Genomic DNA, 19,115 nt, shown 5'->3' with positions numbered 1-19,115 from the left:
AAATATATATATATAGCTCAATTTAAAAAAAATTCAGTCCCCGTGAAAAGCGGGCCCTGACAGTCTCCACCCCGCCCTTATATACTAGTAAGAATTAAGAGTAATTACATGAATACAAGACGGTCTTCAGACCGTGAGGTTGTACAACCAGGTGAGCCGTGAGCCTCAGTGGTCACATCTAGACATATATCACTTGTCAAGGAGACAAGGTCAAAATTGGGGGGGGGGGGCATTGACTTATCATATTTTTAAGAGGTTATTTTTTGAAAATGTTCTTTTTTACATTAACAATTTATATAATATGCTCTAGAATAATTTTGATATCTAGTTTGTTGTAAGTTTAGTGGCAACTTCGGTTTTCATGATGATATCACGGTAACAATCCATTAAACTTGATTCGTCACGATTAAAGTGTCCCCTTTCCAAATTGGTGTGTGTGGAGGGGGGGGGGGGGGGGGGAGGTTGACTTATCATATTTTTAAGAGGTAATTTTTTGAAAATGTTCTTTTTACGTTGACAATTTATATAATATGCTCTAGAATAATTTTGATATCTTGTTTCTTGTAAGTCTAGTGGCAACTTCGGTTTTCATGATAATATACCATGGTAACAATCCATTAAAGTTGATTCGTCACGATTAAAGTATTCCTTTTCCAAATTGAGAGGGGGGGGGGTGTGACTTATCATACTTTTAAGAGGTTAATTTTTGAAAAAGTTTCATTTTAGATTAACAATTTATATAATATGCTTTAGAATAATTTTGATATCTTGTTTGTAGTGGCAACTTCGGTTTTTATGATGATATTACGGTAACATTAAACTTGATTCGTCACGTTAAAGTATTCCTTTTCCAACATTCGAGCATGGAGAGGCTTAAAGATTGTAATCTTCTTCAAGATATTGTTGTATATTCATCATGACCGGAAATATAGACCAACCCATTAATGTTATCCTGATACTTGACACATCACCTAGCACTTTGTGACCAAAAATGATGTATGTTCACACTTTGACACAACCAATCAAAGGACATGTATCATGTATGTGATTTCAGTGCTCACTTTATGCTGTTTCTTTTGTGGGAAGCATATTTATAATCTTTATGACCATCCTATAAAAACTGGCCAAGCCCTTAAAATTTTGACACATAAAAAGTTCAAAATCAATATCTTTTGGTTTGTGCTCATTTTAAGTGTCTTTTAACATCCACACATGAATTTGTCTCCCCCTTTTCAACTTTTCAACAGGATATTACACTCAAAAAAACTAGTTGCCAATTGTCAAAATTAAAAGAGTAGCTGACACGTGGTATCATGACTAGGATGGTAGTGAGTTGGGTATGTAATGAGTTGAGATAACCTTAGTTTCGTACCCGATTATAAAACCAAATCTCATACCGGTTTAAAATCTAATGAGGTAATAATCAAGATTCAACTAGTTATGTATTGAAAATCGTGCCAATCGGCTGACTTATCTACTGGTAAGCCTAGTTTTTAGAAAACCAGATAACAATATAATTAATGTAGAGTCATAGAGATATAGACAACATACAAAATTTAACAAAAAATTCAAATGTTTGGAAAAAATAAATTAAGGTATTAGTCAAACGTAAACTAGTTTAAGAACATCACTAATCGGATTCAACATTAAATGATTCTAATACCACTCTCGTAAACATTAAAAAGTATTAGTTTCGACTTGATGGATAAACTAGTGTGTCCTTGAATTATATATGTTTGTTTAATATAATTTCTTTTAAACATACCATCTTTTTTAAGTTAATTCAGATTGAGATTAAAAAAATCTAGTTGAGCTATAAATCAAGTAGATATTGTGACAACCCGTGATTTCGAGGTTAGAACCGTTCGTTTTCGTATTTATAAATCAAGTCTTGTACTTATTTTAATTGACGAGTTAATTATACTTAACTAACGGGTGTTGCTAAATGCACCCCCTTTTTACTAAATGTACCTCCTCCCTAAACTTTCACATTAATACTATTCAACCCTTTTTTGTTTTTATAATATCTTTTTTATTCTTTTTGTTATCTTATCTTTTTATTACTATTATTTGTATTCTAAAACGTTTTTTAACTTAAAAAGAAAAATGTGGTTTCTTATTAAAAGACAAATGCTTTAAATTGAAGGGGTTTCTTAATTCTTAAACCGACCCACATCTTGCAAATGTTCAACTCGGTTTCCAGTTGAACCCAGTTTCGAGCAAAATTGGTAGGTTGCAAAACGGTTTACCTGGACGAATAAAACCGATGACCATGTCAGTTTCTGGACAAAAAAACAAGCACTTGAAGAATTATATAACGTTAATAGTAAAAGGTGTGGACCGTTTTGAGGGTAATGAACGGTAGCATTAAGGTACAAGTACTTTAAGCACTATTTGTACAAACCCGGCGGATTTTGAAACTTACAATTTGGCCCTCTCAAAAGTCACATTTTACACCCTAAACATTTGTCTTTGTTTTCTTTTTATCTTTTTAAACAACCACATTGTGCCACGTGACCCACTCATATTTATTTCTTTTTATTTTTCTCTTATAGTCTATTAAAATTTGATATGCAAAAAATTTTGAATATACTAGTGCGACATGTTTATTTTTATCTACGATTTTGTGTAGTTTTTCCAAAACCGAGTTGTGCGTGATACTGTACAAGTCATCAAAGACGGTCATACAAGTCCTCAAAGCTGCTCCAACATTTTATTTATTTATTTTACCTTTTTCCTCTTATGACCTTTAAAATATGACGTTTTATAAAATTTTGGTTATTCACGTTGCGATGTGATTGTTTTTATCACGTAACGACTCAGGTTTTCTGTGGTCGTTAGTGTTTTTTTATCTATGTTTCAAAAATCCTTATAGGGGCAACGTTTCAAAGAAACGAGGTAACGAAATCGAAAAAACGTCAAATTTTTCCAAAATTCACACTAAATTTACACTACCGTACCAGTGCACCACAACTATAAGTGGTGGCCCAAGGATTTGTAATCAGCCCAAAAATTGTAGGCCTGGTATGTAAACAATATGTTTTTGTGATTGGCAGCCCACCAGATCCGTTTGTTGGGCCAAAAACCGGTTCACTAAATTGGCCCGACAGTGTACGATGGCTTCATATATTAAGGGTAATAAACCCGGTGGTGGATTAGAGTAAAATAATAGCAAAATCATTATTTTATAACTTATAACAAAATAACCATTAATATAATATCGCCCACTTGGTAGAGGCACATGCCTCTTAAAGGGTAGTCTCAGGTTTGGGTTAAAAGTAAAAAAAAAATCATTTTTTTTCTAAAAAAAACTCCGAAAACATTAGGTACAATATATGATTAAATAAGTTGTTAATTTATATTAAATATTGTTGGATTATGAACTTGATATGTCTCATGCTACGAGTGTAAATGAGCAAAGTTCGTCCGTAAGTTACTCGAGATTGGTTTGTTAAAAAATTGAATTGAGTCGAGTTTAAACTAGCTTAAGCCTAAAAAACCTTGTATAATAGATGAGACCAAGTCCAAGCTTCGCTTATCTAGCGTGAGTTGGCTCGTGAGACTAAACAAACCTATTATTTATATAATATTATTTAGTAATTATTTTTTATTGAACCGAGCTCGAGCCTAAACAAACTCAAACTCGGATCATCTCATTTACGCCTCAAGACTTCATACCCATTGAAATCAAATTATACAAAATAACTCAAACTCGGATCAGCTCGAGCCTAAACAAACTCAAACTCGGATCGGCTCATGCTTTTATTTTGTTGGGCTAATTTTGGTCATTTGGTGGGTTAGTTGCTAGATATTGGGTGGTTTAATATATTGGGTTAAAAATAAATTAAAACTAAAATAATACAAAAAAATAATCCGAAAAGATTTATTCTAAGACAAAATCTGAGAACAAATCCCATCTTCAATTCACAAAAAAAAAAAAAAGACAATCTATCAATCAGAAAACTTTTGAGATAATTAACTTGTTTGAATCTTTATTATCAAACATTATTCATATACCATCTTATCAGGTATAAAAGGTGATTAATACATATGTATTTAAACCATCCGCGAGGCGGACCTCATGGACGCCCACGGACGCCACTTAGGACCATCTACGCCATCCCCACGAACGCCGCAGATTCGACAGACACTTCATATTTTACGCGTTGACAACGGTTTCCACAGCAGACTGCTTGAAGAAAATTTGTTCCAAATGTTCTCCTTCATCCTCCCATAACTCAGGCAATGCTTCTCTAATATTATGGATGCTGCTTAAAGCATGATCTGCTCCGGGTACAAGACTCGACTTTCCCACCTGTATATATGTATGTTTTTGTTAAAGTCCAGTGGCGAAACCCATAGTTATTAAAAGCACTAGGCGCACTCAAGGCGCATAGGCCTTGCCTGGGGCCTAGGCGCAAAGCGTAAAAAAAGCGAGGGTCTGAGAAAAATAAAGCGCATAATGAAAAATATTAAAAAATATATTATGTATTAGAAAAAGAATATCATTCTTCAAATAAAATAAAGAAAGTCTATTATGTAACACTTTATATCATCTAATTAGTACCAAAATATTAGTGTATTAGTGTAGAAAAGTAGTTTTCCTTGATTAAAAGTAGAAATTTGGCTAGAATCTTGTCGGAATTTAGCCAGAAACTCTCCGGAATCTAGGAATCTTGCCAGAATGCGCGCCTGAACCATCACCTGGAGAGTTAAAGCGCAATTTCCTCAACTTAAAGCGCAACTACCTCGCCTAAAAAATGGGCCTAGGCGCAAGAGGCGATGGCTTTTAACAACTATGGCGAAACCAAAACTTTAATACAAGTTACAACATGGGGTCGAGCTCATCCTTTAAAAAAAAAAAAGAAAACTCATATTTTATACAAATAAATCCAACAAATTATGGTAACCCATGTCAGTAGACTCTCTTGACCCTCCCTTGGTCCCGCCCCTATGTCAAATTTGCTAGCATAAGTGCATAACCAATAGGATCAGGTAAATCACAACTTGTGACGGGTAGGTGGCCTTCAAGAGTTTATAGTAGGAAACTAGTGGAAGCAAGATTTAAACCTGAGACCCTACTAGCGGGAATCAGATACTTACCGCTACACCACCCCTTTAGGTTTAGAAGAACAAAGATTTCAGGTTTTATGAGGTTTTGTGTCGATTTCTTTGATTTCGATGTTTTGAACCTTAGAATTCATATCAACTAGTTTTTCTTTTCAATGTAGTAAGAAAAATATTTGAGGACTTACAATGACGGTATGAAATCCGGCTGTCTTTGCTGTCGCAATGTTTCTAACGCTGTCGTCAAAGAAGATCTGAGGGGAAACAAACGGACTAACATCATTCACCTTCTTACGTGATCAAGAAATATACAAATAATACTTTATTTGATGAAGAAAAAATTTGTTTTTAAGGTTTATTGCTGGTAGAAAATGGATCCGGTTGCAAACCTGTCACAAACAGGGAAAATTGCAAATTCTGTCGCAAATTTAGAGGTTTTTCTGTCACTATAACCTGTCACGAAGCCATTTTTGTTGCAACATCCGACAGCAGGTCGGATTGGCTACAAAAGTTTTGCAACTGAATAAACAGTTACAAATCAGGTGAAATGGCATTAGTGACGAATTTGCGACGGTTTTGACGGTAGCAAAGGAGTTTTGCATTAGTGTTGGAAATGATAGCAACAAACTATAGGTTATAGTTGCTACGATTGGTTAAAAAAAATACTATGTAACAATTTGTGCAATCATCTCTTGTTTTCCTATTTTTCTTTCTTAATATTTTTCATTTTGAAGCCTTAATCTTGAAGATTTGATGGATGAAATTACCGTTTTGTTCGGGTCAAGATTAGCGATGACTGTAGCAGCTTGGAACGACTCAAGAGCTGGTTTGCAAATGATTCGCGTCGCAGATTCATCGCTAGAATTGTTCATCCCACCATCATTTTGAGTTTCGACTTCTTTTACCGGATGAGTGTTAAGCGTCTCAAAGCATATGATACCTTCAAAACAGTCTTCCAAGCCCAGCCTATTCAAGACCCGAGCTGCGTGAGCTTTATCCGCGTTTGTGAATATCTGAAACCAACAAACGTACACATTTAAACGATATAGATAACGTCTTTGTAGCTTATTTCACATCTCCAGAACCAGAACTTTTTAGTGAGGGGTCATTAAAGGTCATTTTCCTACTAGTTACATATAGGGGTCTAGTTCATGTTTTTTTCATAGAAAAAAACTTCATTTTTTCATATAAAAATCCAACAAATTTTGATGACAGGATGTCAGCGGACCCTTTTGACCCCCCTTTTGTTCCGCCCCTGTTATTTGACGTACAATTTTTCGTTGTGGCATTGACAACAAAAGGTTTCTTAGCACCAAATCAGGTTTGAGAGCAAGGTAAGGTAAGGTTCCATGAACAAAAGCATGATATGCATCATCATCAAACTTGTAACCAAGAGCCTGTGCCAAACAACCAATGAATTTAAATTAGATAAAAGTCATGAATGTACATTTAGTGCCTAAAAGCAATAGCAATATGTCAATTAGTGACCAAAAACCTTTAGACCAGCCATTGTTGTCCCGTGTTCTCGGTACAAGTCCAAGCACATATCCGGGACTTGAGATTCTTCTATGTTCAAGTAGGTCGACATAAATTCTGGATCAAAAAACAGTCTATGTTACTTATAAGATAGTTGCGGTTAGATCTAACTCTTTTGCGTCGAAAGATCGAAGCTACACATAATCACATTTTCTTCATAATTGTTAGTGCTAAGACATTTACAAACATCAATGTTACGCCATCTCCACCCCCCCCCCCACCCTAAACGAAAATTTAGTATATTTTTTAGGTAAAAGTTCTGATCGCTCTCTTTAAAACTTGTTCATCTTCATTCATTAAGGAAATAATGTGTTCACGAAGGGTTCATGAACACTTACCGAACGAGATTTTTTGTTTATGTTCGTTCATTAAGGAAATGACAATAAAATCGGTGAAGGTGACAGGGGTTAGAAATGGATGTCGGCGAGAGCAACACTGGAACTTGAAGTCCTAATAGTGGAACAATGGTCGACGTATTCATCGATGTGAATAAACAGGAAGGAAAGAGAAATTGTGCAAAAGTAAGGTGGGAATAGCCGAATAGGGTATATTAACGGAATAAAAGTGATCAGTCGAGTACCTTCAATGTTCTTGCGGCAAGCATAATTAAGACCCGTGCTCATGGGGTATAGCGTATCGTCCATATCTAAAAAAAGGAATAAATAACTAATGGTCACGTGAATTTAAGAGGTCAAACTACATAAAAAGAAGCAATTACACTTAATACACTATAAGTAAAAAATTTGATCGACCAGAAGGTCACAAATCGCAGTAAAACAATACGAATAAACATAGAGATCATTGTAAACGTACCAAAAAGCAAGCACTCGTACTTGAGTAATGCTCGCGTTGATCCCACTGTCTCCATTACCGACGACACAAGCTTTGATCTTCAAGGAAATCTGTGTTGATTGTATCGTATCGGTTTGAATAATATTATTATATAAGACTCCCAAATAACCACTATTTGGGATGGTTTGTAGCACAAAATAAGCTTATTATTTATAGATCCTGTAAGAAGTTAACGTAAGTGATGTCGCTATATGTTATTGCAAGTTTACGTTGATATTCCACCAATGGTACATTAATAGTTTTTTTGGGGTATATACCTACTTTTAACTCTTTATGCCACTTTTCAAATCGACCAAATTGTAGCTTAATATTCTATTCTAGTTTTTTTTTTTTTTTTTTTTAACTAACATAAGTTTACATAACCAAATACTTGCTACTACTAGTGAGGAGCCAACTCATTACTCGTGGGCATACTCACTCTCTTTTGTTTAGTAGTGATTTCGCTATAATCTACTAATGTATCTTGATTACACATAACATAATCATGTATTATCTTTTGAATTTAAACTTGTTAATTTACTTTTTAGAGTAAATTGTTAAAATTGTCCCTGAGTTTTGGGCATGTTTGTCATTTGCATCCAAAACAAATTTTTTGTACCATACAGTCCTTCAATTTCGGGATTTTTTTGCCATTTTCATCCAAACGTCTGACTTTTTTGCCAAAATCGTCCATAAGATTTGGGATTTTTTGCCATTTTAATCCAAATGTTTGATAGAAAAAATAAAGCAAATTAGATGTTTAGATGAAAATGGCAAAAAAGCTCAAAAGTGAAGGAATATATTGTACAAAAAAGTTGTTTTAGATGAAAATGACAAATATGTCCAAATCTCATGGATGATTTTGGCAATTTACTCTACTTTTTATAACTTATAAACATACACTTATTTATTAATATGAATTCATTAATTGCTTTATGTAATAATTAGCATACATGGTTGAATATACTTTCTCATGTTCATTTTTTATCTTACTTTGTATTCTAAAAACGAGAAACTCATGATATATGATGAAAGAGCACTGTTTTACACCTAGGGTACAATTGAGCGAAACACCTAATGATTATGTTTTAACTTTAAGATATATTAATCATTAGAGTAAATTACGTTTTTGGCCCCTGTGGTTATATCAGTTTTACTATATTGGCCCAAAATAAGAATTTTTAACGTTTCTGCCCCCATGGTCCCTATATCTAACCATTTTGGCCCCTAATTCTAACCAAACCCTAACTCAGGTTAATTATTAGGCACATGACTTGCACATGATGGGTAATATGGTAATTTCACCTCCCCTTTAATGAGTTTATAAATAAAACCCAGATCTTCAATAAATCATCATCATCTGCATCTCAGATCTTCAACAAAACATCATCTGCAACCCAGATCTTCAACAAAACACATCATCTTCAAACCCAGATCTTCAAGAACATGACCACCTTCAACCATCATCATCATCCCCTAACCAAATTAAATGCAATGATACAGAAAAGAAAATAAGACTATGATTATTTCTTATTAATATCAACCAGGTCTTCAATTCAAACACAAATCAAAACGAACATGATCATCTTCAACCATCATCATCATACACCGCATAAACCCCTAAATTCCCATCATCTTCTCCATGAAAACCCCCAAATTTGCCATTGGAATTCCATTCATCAAACAACATCCAAACACCACCTAAATTCCTAACACAAAATTGTCAAAAAACATAACAAAATACAAACCTGAATATGAAAATCCACATAGCAAAATACAAATCTAATATCCCAAGGTGCATAACCCAAAACAAAAACTTACTCGTGTCCATCAATTGCTTTATGGGTATTATCATTATGCAGTTCAAGAACAATTTTTTGAGTTTTGGTTAACACTTCTACTTCAGATGATAGTTTTGGTGATGATTCTTGTTTGTCTAGTGCACTGATCTTACCATAAATCCCCATATCTTACCATCAATACTCAGAATTGAGTGAGGGGAAATTATTGGCCACCATTAATCCGTCACCCGCCATACCGTCACCAAATCAAAACCTTAGCCGTCACCATATTAAAACCCCACCCTTCACTCCTCTCACCAAGTCAGATCTGTATTGCGTCGACGAAGAAGAAAGCTTCAATTTGTGAACCGAATGGCTTGATCTTGTGATTCGATCTGTTTTGCGTCGAAGAGAGAGGGGTGTTTATGAGAGAGAGATGGTGGTGATGATACGGTGGAGGAGGTGGTGGTGGTAGGTACGGTGGTGGTAGGTACGGTGGTGGTAGGTACGGTGGTGGTGGTGATGATACGGTGATGGTGGTGATGATACGGTAGTAGAGAGAAAGAGCAGAGAGAAAGATGAGAGAGGGAGTGTGTGTGTTCTGTATGTATGTGTGTGTTCTGTATGTATGGTACGGTTGATTGATGGTATGGTGATGATGGTATGGTGAAAGGTCTGGTCTGAAAGTAGGGTTTTGAAAGAAGATGGAATCACAGAGAAGATGGAATCAGGAAGAAGATGAAGTGGGCTAGGGTTTTATCTATAAACTCATTAAAGGGGAGGTGAAATTACCATATTACCCATCATGTGCAAGTCATGTGCCTAATAATTAACCTGAGTTAGGGTTTGGTTAGAATTAGGGGCCAAAATGGTTAGATATAGGGACCATGGGGGCAGAAACGTTAAAAATTCTTATTTTGGGCTAATATAGTAAAACTGATATAACCACAGGGGCCAAAAACGTAATTTACTCTAATCATTATTATAATTATATACATAGCAATTTTTGGGGATTTATTTTCCTTTTGATGTAATATGGATTATGGAACACCCAAGTGTACCACTAAAAAAGAAAACAAGAAGAATATAATATGCGTACAGGATATGTTTTTCTTAGTATGCTTCGCACCTTGCATTGTTTATTTGGTGGGATTATGTGGATAGGAATAAAAGTATATCTTAACCATAAATGGATTTCCTAGGAAACAAAATCAATCAATCCCAAAGGGCATCTTGCTATGCAAACTTTCACCAAGTACAACCTAACCTTTTTTCTAGAATTTGCATCACCCATAAGGATTTGTTCTGGTCATTTAAATGAACGAGGTTTTGGTAAAAGCTCATTTAATAAGCCAATTTGAGCCAGGTTATTAGCCTAAGCAAGTTTTTTATTTAAATAAAAATGGCGGTTCCGGTTCAGTTTTCTGGTTCTGACAGTTCAGAACTGTAAATTGCTTAGCCCTATCTTTAAGAACACTCTGTATAGTTAAAAGATGGAAATGCCCCTCACATATGAGGCGCGTGATTTTATTTATGATGCAGGGATATCAGATATTATTTTAGATTTATTTGAATTTTAATTTCCTGATATTTTGTTATTTAGTTTCCTATTTGAATTGTAATGCACCACTATAAATTAGGGTCTAGGGTTAATTGTTTATTCAGTTTCTGGTTGATTAATATTTGAAGAACATTGTTCTTGAACCTTTTGGTTCTTTTTATCGTCTTTGATTATCGAATTGTTCTTGAGCCATTTGATCGCACGCGAAACTGCATCAGGTGGTATCAGAGCTTTGGTTTTCAAATGGCTCTACGTGAAGGCGAGTGTTTTCTTGTTCGAAGAGTCGCCGACCGAGGCATCGACAAGAACATTGGTGGTTCACGTGCTCGTGGAGAAGATCGACACTCTGTTCGTAGAACCGCCGACCGAGGCAACGACAGAGTTGATTCTGATTCATGGGATCTAAAGATCAAACGACTCCAACAACGAGTCTGAGATCTTGAAGAGATCAAACGACTCAGACAACGAGTCCGGGATCTTGAAGAGATCAAATGGCTCCGCCAAAGAGTCCGAGATCTTGAGTTACGACGGGAGATGCGCGTTAAGGAAACCGAATCGTGAACTATCGTCCGGGACGACGGGAACGAGGAGGAAGAGCATCCTTTCGGCCATCCCCACCCCCGGTTCCTGGAACCGTTTGGTCAGGATTGTTTTTCTGAAGAAGAACCAAGATTCGATGAAGACGGTATTGAACCCGATGAAGAAGAATGTTCGTTTTTGCAAACGCTTCTTAACGGGACTACTATTCAAGAGAACAATCCGAAGAACGAAACTAATGATAATTATCATGAGTCTGCATTAGGTATGTTTAATGAGGCAGATCATGATAAACCTACGGAAGCTATGGTATCTTTTTCAAATATGGGCGCCACTCAAAGGTATATGGTGAGCCTCCTTGTCGGCAAGTGTATGAATGTAAAGGATCCACCATATGGAAGTAGCATGCATGATATCTTCCATATGGCTTCTGATGGGCCCTTGGTAAAACAAAATAATGTTAAATTTTTGTTCTTAGAGGATAATACTCATGATTTAACATTTGTATATGGAGCAAAGATGTGGAGTAAGAATTTGTTTCAACAATTGATTATGAATGATCATGACGTGAAAAAACATGGAAAAAATTGTTAAGCTTAATGGTTACTTTATAAGAAAATGCAACGAAGTCCATGGCTTACAACAATATAGCTATCAAGTTGGGGCTGAGCTGTTTAAGCGAGTCAAGTCGGTAGTGAACAAGAGACACTCCAATGTTCCATTCGACCCAGGTGATGCAAGTCTCAAACCGGGCGAGACAACTCGAAAAGTTAAACTATTTAGACGGGTCGTGTAAATAATAAATATGAACCGCGTTGATGTTCCCTATGATCCGGGTGGCTTTGGTCTGAAGGCAAAACTCGAGGACAAGTTTTTTCGAAGAAGGAGAGTATGATGCAGGGATATCAGATATTATTTTAGATTTATTTGAATTTTAATTTCCTGATATTTTGTTATTTAGTTTCCTATTTGAATTGTAATGCACAACTATAAATTAGGGTCTAGGGTTAATTGTTTATTCAGTTTCTGGTTGATTAATATTTGAAGAACATTGTTCTTGAACCTTTTGGTTCTTTTTATCGTCTTTGATTATCGAATTGTTCTTGAGCCATTTGATCGCACGTGAAACTGCATCAATTTAACTAGAAAAATTAGATGGTGTTGGCTTTTAGGAAAGAAATTACAATAACTAGAACGTAGAGGGTCATAGGAAGAGATTATCCAAGTGGAAAGCTAAGGTGCTCTCGGTTGGTGGTAGATTGACGCTAATTAAGTCGGTATTGGAAAGCCTTCCATCTTATTATTTTTCATTGTTTAAGGCTCCCGTTTATTATTTTTCGATAAATAAACTCGAGTCGTTGGTTAAGAAGTTTTTATGGGGAGGCAATGTGGATCTCAATAAACTTCATTGGGTTGGTTGGGACATGATTACTAGACTAAAGAAGAAAGGTGGATTGGGCCTATGTAAACTTGGAGATTGTAATAACGCTTTACTACTTAAGTGGTTATGGCGTTATAGAAGCGAAGGTGAGTCGATGTGGAGAAAAGTCATAGACGCTATTCATGGTTCATCAAGGAGATGGGAATCATACCCGCATAATTCGAAGTACTTGGGGACTTGGACTAAATTGGTAAAGTATGGAGGCCAATTACCAGTGGGTAGAATTAACGGTATCAGTATGATCCGGGGTGTTGTTGGAAATGGGACGATTATTAAGTTTTGGATAGACCCATGGCTTCATAGTCTTCCTTTGAAGGTTGTGTTTCCTGATTTGTTCTGGCTTGAGAAAGACGAATGATGTGTTGTGGCGGATAGGGTCGGTGGTGGTACGTTTGAAGGGGCGGCTCATTGGCAGTGGAAATTGTATCTAAGTTCGATACAGGAGGTCCAACAATTGGTGGATTGCCACCGTTAAATGGCTGGAACGAAATTGGTGCAAAAATCCGATGAGTGGGCTTGGAACTCTGATGGGCCGAAGGCCTTTTCTGTGCAGCTTGTTAAACTTTGGCTGCGAAGTGAAGACTCGGTGGATGACATGCAAAACTTTGAATGGTGCAAGTGGCTTCCTTTGAAGTGTAATGTTTTTATGTGGAGGGCGTGCTTGGATAGAATCCCTACCAAAGTGGCGCTAAGAAGAAGAAATATTGGAAACGGGGAGCGTTTGTGTGGCTTATGTCAGGAGTTTGAAGAGAGTGTTGATCATTTATTTGCGGCTTGTCGTATCGCGGTTGAGGTGTGGAATGGTATCGCCCGGTGGGTGCACATGCCGAATATTTATTTATTTTCTATCATGGACGTTTTGCAAGCGGTGGACCACTCAGGATTATCCAAGGGTAAAAAGGAGATAGTATATGGTATATTTGTCTTAACTTGTTGGCGCATATGGAAGGCCCGGAACGAAAAGGTGTTTAACAACATTAGTAGAAACATGGCTGAGATTGTTTCTGATGTAAAATCGTTGGGCTTTCTTTGGTTTAGTTGTAGAAGTAAGAATAGTGTGGTGGATTGGAAGGGTTGGAAGTTTTTTAATTTTGAAGTGATGTAATTGGTCTGAGTGGGGGTTTCTCCGTCTTGGAGATTCCCGTCTTTTGGTTTTATTGAAGTTAACTTTAAAAAAAAAACTAATGTATGAAAACAATAATTTAATCTTTTATTTTATTTTATTTATTATTATTTCTTTTTGAGTTTCAAATCATTAAGAATTACGAGAATCATATAAAAGGAAATATTTGTATAATTTTTTTATTTATTTTAAGTGTATCGTGTAAAATCATTTATTTACTGTTAACCCACTCCTATTAAAAATACGTCTGCCCTTTTTCATATTAGATTATATCGAGCGGGCGTGGAAGCTAGTTTACGCCGAGCACACCACCCCGGACATGGCATGGAGAGCAGCGTGGGGAAGGGGCGCGAGGATCTTCACTGACGTGGGGCACTTTGGTGTGGTGATGTGGAGGCTCTTGATTGGTGGGTGTAGTTTGGGTTGGTTGATGTTTATTTTTTTAATAACGGGAGTTTAATGCCCCTTTCACTCCGTGTTTTTTTACAAGGCCTCTATGCTGACGTGGCTGCTACATGGCACTTCATGTCCCCTCTTCATGCTCCGCCACCCAGTATAGTATGGTCTGAGGGGGATGTCAAATTTAAACCAAAGTACCTTAACACTACAAAATACTGGTGGCGCCTACCCTAAGTACCCTAGAACCATGGACTCCACTCTTTTACTCCGTCCATCAATCAAACACACCCTAAACCTTAAATTCTTCAAAATCCCAACCCTCAACCCCTTACCAGTTATCCTTGAGGCAAACCTTACCAAGATGTACCCATAAAGCCTACGGGTGACGCTGATGTTATAACGTGGTTACCTTACCCGTATTGTGTTACCCACAAAGCCTACTGTAACACCCCTAAAATATTAAATAATACATGCGTGGATACATGTATAATTATAACAACAACAACAACAACCATACCCAGTATATCCCACAAATAGCAGAACTATTGGTAAGGTCTAGGGGGATGTGGGATGTAGGCAAACCTTTCCTCTATCCTACGAATAGAGAGGCTGCTTCCTGAGAGATCCCCTGCTCCAAAACAACCAACAGGCAGATAGATGAAAGATGGATAAGTAAATAGCATAGCAGTAGTCAGATAGATCCTCAGCAAGCACACATAGGCATAGATACAAGAAAATCATCATATGTTGACCTACCTAAAGTGTAAAAGAAAACTAACACCCCTTCCCACGGCAAAGCTAGGGCACGTCTATACCCTTACCTACAAGTCCTTAACCTTAATCCTACATCTCCACGAACTCCTATCATGAAACATGTCCTCAGAGAGGTGCAACTCTACCAAATCTTTCCTAAGTCTTTCCTCCCAAGTCAACTTGGGCCTGCCTCTACTCCTCCTTCCTTCCACTGTTATGGTTTCCACTGCTCTAACTGGTTCTGTCAACTGCCTCCTCTTCACATGCCCAAACCATCTCAATCTCCCCTCTTTTAACTTGTCTGATATACTAGCTACTCCTAACCAATCCCTAAAAACCTCACTTCTTATTCGGTTGAACCTTGTGTGGCCACACATCCACCTCAACATTCTCATCTCCGCTACCTCCATCTTGCGCGCTTATGTTTTCTTGATGGACCAACAATCTGTCCCGTATAACATAACCGGTCTAACTGCTATCCTATAGAATTTCCCCTTCAATTTTGTTGGGAACCTCCTGTCACACAATATCCCAGTGGCTGCTCTCCACTTACACCAGCCAACCTAGATGCGGTGAGATACATCACTATCTATCTCCCCGTCCCTTTGCACAAACGATCCTAAGTACTTGAACTTAGTCATTTGTGGGACCACTTGACCTTCAATGATAACCTGAGTGTCCTCGTTGTCACCTGCACCGCTGAAATTACAATAAAGGTATTTAGTCTTAGACCGACTAATCCATAAACCATTGCCTTCTAATGCTGCTCTCCATTCCTCTAGCCTCGCATTTAGGGTTTGTCTAGTTTCAGCAAGGACTATATCATCCGCAAAAAGCATGCACCACGGACTGTCTCTTGAATAGACTTGGACAACTCATCCAAGAAAACCGCAAAAAGAAACGGACTCAACGCGGACCCCTGGTGGAATCCTACTTCCACGGGGAAAGACTCTGTATCTCCTATAGGCGCATGAACCCTAGTCACAGTCCTATCATATATATCCCTAATTAAGTCTATATACTTCCTAGGAACTCCCCTACCCTCCAAGCTTTCCCAAATCAGTCTACGTGGCACACTGTCATAAGCCTTTTCAAGGTCAATGAAAACCATATGTAGATCTCGCTTTTTCTCCCTGTACTTTTCCATTAATCTTCATAGAATATGAATCGCTTCTGTAGTTGAGCGCCCTGGCATGAAACCAAACTGGTTTACCGTAACCTGAGTTTCTCTTCTAATCCTAGTCTCAATTACCCGCTCCCAAAGTTTCATACTGTGGCTTAGTAGCTTAATCCCTCTGTAGTTCCCACACTAAAATAGTGAAACTTAAAACTATGAATTATTATTATCAAAAATAAAATAGTGAAATTTAGAAATAGGAATGACTAACCAAGTTAAAATTTCATTATAAAAGATGGGAATTTAGGGATTTTAACTAGTTTTATATACTTTAAAACTAGAGGGGCTAAATATGGTCATTGTGAAAATAGTGTTTTAAAACACTGGATAACTACAAAACTCACACACCTTGTGTGTGAGCCTTGATCGACCAAACACCCCTGTACAAGAGCTTCTCTGTTAAAACCCTAAATTCATCCGTCTACATCAAAAATCAAAGAAGGAAAATCAAGTTTGAATCAATTTCAAGTGAAATTAGTGATCATCATACTTAGTATATCACAAGGTATGTGAAAATTTGATATGTGGTGATGTTTTGATTATTCTTGAATTCTCATAACTGAAATTATTGAAGAATTGATTGATGCTTTGACGAAATTAGGATGATTATAAGTCTAGGAATAAGCCCTAGATAAGAATTTGATGATTTTGAATCATAATCACTTGAATTGATGAATTATCATATGAATAGTATATGGGTTTTGATTAAAAAGGATGAACCCTTTGATGATGGTGATAAATTGATGTTATTTAAGAGTTAGTATATAATTATAAATGTTCTTTGTGGATATGACATATCAAATCTTGAATATGATGAGTTAACTTGGTTAAAAATATTCATCATGAACTTGATTGTGTTAGAATAAAAATTTCGCACATAAGATGTTTGATAAAATGCTTGAAAGAACTTGAAATAAATGAAAAATATGAAAGAATCACTTATTTGACTAGTTAGAAGCATTTAGTGTTGAATATAGAAATATGAATTCTAAGCGATATGTCCAAATTGAATTCTATAGGCAATTTAGGTGGAACCTCAAGTAATCAAGGAGGATCGGATAACCATTTGAAAGGAAAGCTTTAAAAGGTACGTGGCTATACGCTTCGTAGAAAATGTTAGTTATTTACTTCCAATTGTATTGAATGATAAATGTATCGTTATGAAGTTCGGAGAGTGTCAAAAAGGTGGATTCCGTATAAACAAACCGAACAATTTAAACAAGAGTTAGAAGTTATGATTATAAAATAAAAGTGATGGATTTCACTATAATAGTTAGACGGGTCAATGTGAATCAATTGGTGATTGCTTGGTAAGATATAGCGACAGATATCGTTAAGGAAACCAACGGGTCAAAGCAACTAAAGTAATGAAACTTTGGTGAAATGAAGCGATGGATTTCGCTAATAAAGTTAAACGGGTCAATACTCAATAGGATGTCTTGATGTAATCTGGAAAGATTACATGAATAAATACATCGAAATGATGTCGGATTTTGAAATAATACAAATTATAATCGTTACCCGAGAAAAAGGTTACGTTGAATCTAAGTCATGAACTCAAGTTTGAGTATGACTGAAATATGCGTAAATTCCTAATATAGGATTTGTGCTAAATTTGTTTAACTAGTCAAAGTTAAACGGGTCGAATAATTAAAATGCATATAAACATAATGGGCATATAAACTTCATGGTCACTTTGACCAAAATTGATGTTTAAAACTCAAATTGGTCAAAATAACTTGAAATTTTTATAAGCCGAGGGCTTAAATTAAAAAAATTTGTTCATGCAAATATTGGATTTTGATTCATGTTATAGAGGATCGAATTACGATCACGTAAAAAGAAACGTGACCCAATTCGGATCAATATCGGACAAGTTATGTCCATTTTCGTAAAAAAACATCATAGCTGGAAAATGCAGGATTTCAAAACAAACTCGCTGGAAATATGTGACCCCCGCGCCACGCGACGGAGATCCCTTCCACCCTCGCGACACGCGAGAACGGCTCGCGGCCCGTGAAAGATCTAGCTTCCTCGGTCGCGCCCCATGACAGAAGCTCAGACCTGCAAAACATGTTTAATTGATGTGTTTTGACTTTAGGAACTTGTTAAACCACATTGTAAGCTCAAATAACTAATGTTTTGATAAATTTTAGTTATAGGTAAAGGAATGGACTTGCGGATGATGATCAAGTCTTGTTAGAGAACCGAACACGTGCTAAAAAGGAGCTTCCGCAAAGACAAAACTATTACTTTTGTCACTGTACACTTTAGTGTTGTGTTATCAAACTTTTGTAAATATGGTCTACATGTTTTAAAAGTTAAGTATGTTTTATTTTAACAATATGGTTTTGAAACTTTAGTGAACGTCTTTTGAAGGTTTTGAACTTTATATAAATGTCGTTAATTCGATGTTTTAATAATAATTGCATTTTAAATGCAATATTTATTGTATGAATTATAAAGTGAATGTAAGGGTCTTCCACCTACGCTAGAGGTGCTTTGTGTGGCCTAAAAAATAAGGGTAAACTCTTATTTTGGTAGGGGGATTTATTCTAAATAAATTTATTAATAAATTGCTAAAAACACGTTGTGATCTGTATTTTGTTGCTATTTGAATCAAGATCATTTAACTGTGCTTGTTTTTATATTAACTTATAAGACAATTTGGTTTTTTTTTCACCTTAGATCAGACGGCGTGGGTGGTTTTTAGTGGCGTTTAGGTATTTCCATGCCGGACACACCACCCGGCAACGACGTGGAAGGCGCCGTTGAGGTTGGGGCGAGAGGATTTCCACTGGCGTGGAGGTAAAGAGTGGGTCGATGTGGCGTTAACTCATTGGTGTGGCATGTAGTCGTTGGACCCCAATGACATAATTTAAAAATAATCCAATTAAAAAATATTTTAA

At 36.4% G+C, this 19,115-nt stretch overlaps 2 protein-coding genes and 1 long non-coding RNA gene across 3 annotated transcripts; 2 read left to right on the top strand and 1 right to left on the bottom strand.

Moving 5' to 3' along the window:
* Positions 1 to 3,869: 3,869 nt before the first annotated feature.
* Positions 3,870 to 7,580, bottom strand: LOC110897403 (uncharacterized protein C24B11.05). Its single transcript, XM_022144153.2, has 7 exons — positions 7,417 to 7,580; positions 7,184 to 7,249; positions 6,563 to 6,660; positions 6,339 to 6,464; positions 5,835 to 6,080; positions 5,256 to 5,321; positions 3,870 to 4,315 (listed from the first exon to the last, which is right to left on the bottom strand). The coding sequence occupies exons 1-7, from the start codon at positions 7,469 to 7,471 to the stop codon at positions 4,160 to 4,162; spliced, it is 813 nt and encodes a 270-aa protein (XP_021999845.1). The 5' UTR covers positions 7,472 to 7,580; the 3' UTR covers positions 3,870 to 4,159.
* A 5,649-nt stretch (positions 7,581 to 13,229) lies between these two features.
* Positions 13,230 to 13,859, top strand: LOC110900423. Its single transcript, XM_022147313.1, has one exon. It carries the CDS (start codon positions 13,230 to 13,232, stop codon positions 13,857 to 13,859), a length of 630 nt encoding a protein of 209 aa, XP_022003005.1.
* Positions 13,860 to 16,569: 2,710 nt separating this feature from the next.
* LOC110902418 lies at positions 16,570 to 18,605 on the top strand. Its single transcript, XR_002571096.2, has 3 exons — positions 16,570 to 16,711; positions 17,226 to 17,293; positions 18,363 to 18,605. It is a non-coding gene; the product is annotated as an uncharacterized LOC110902418 (long non-coding RNA).
* Positions 18,606 to 19,115: the final 510 nt, after the last annotated feature.

This window comes from Helianthus annuus, chromosome 13, assembly GCF_002127325.2.
Source record: "Helianthus annuus cultivar XRQ/B chromosome 13, HanXRQr2.0-SUNRISE, whole genome shotgun sequence".
In the NCBI taxonomy this organism is placed as follows: Eukaryota; Viridiplantae; Streptophyta; class Magnoliopsida; order Asterales; family Asteraceae; genus Helianthus; species Helianthus annuus.
This window is presented reverse-complemented; position numbering and strand designations above follow the sequence as displayed.

Coding starts and splice junctions, on each gene's coding strand:
- LOC110897403 (XM_022144153.2), bottom strand. CDS start 7,471: ATGGAGACAGTGGGATCAACGCGAGCATTACTCAAGTACGAGTGCTTG. Junction 6,661..7,183: donor TTGCCGCAAGAACATTGAAG/GTACTCGACTGA, acceptor TTTTTGATCCAG/AATTTATGTCGACCTACTTG. Junction 6,081..6,338: donor CAATGCCACAACGAAAAATT/GTACGTCAAATA, acceptor TGTTGGTTTCAG/ATATTCACAAACGCGGATAA.
- LOC110900423 (XM_022147313.1), top strand. CDS start 13,230: ATGGCTGGAACGAAATTGGTGCAAAAATCCGATGAGTGGGCTTGGAAC.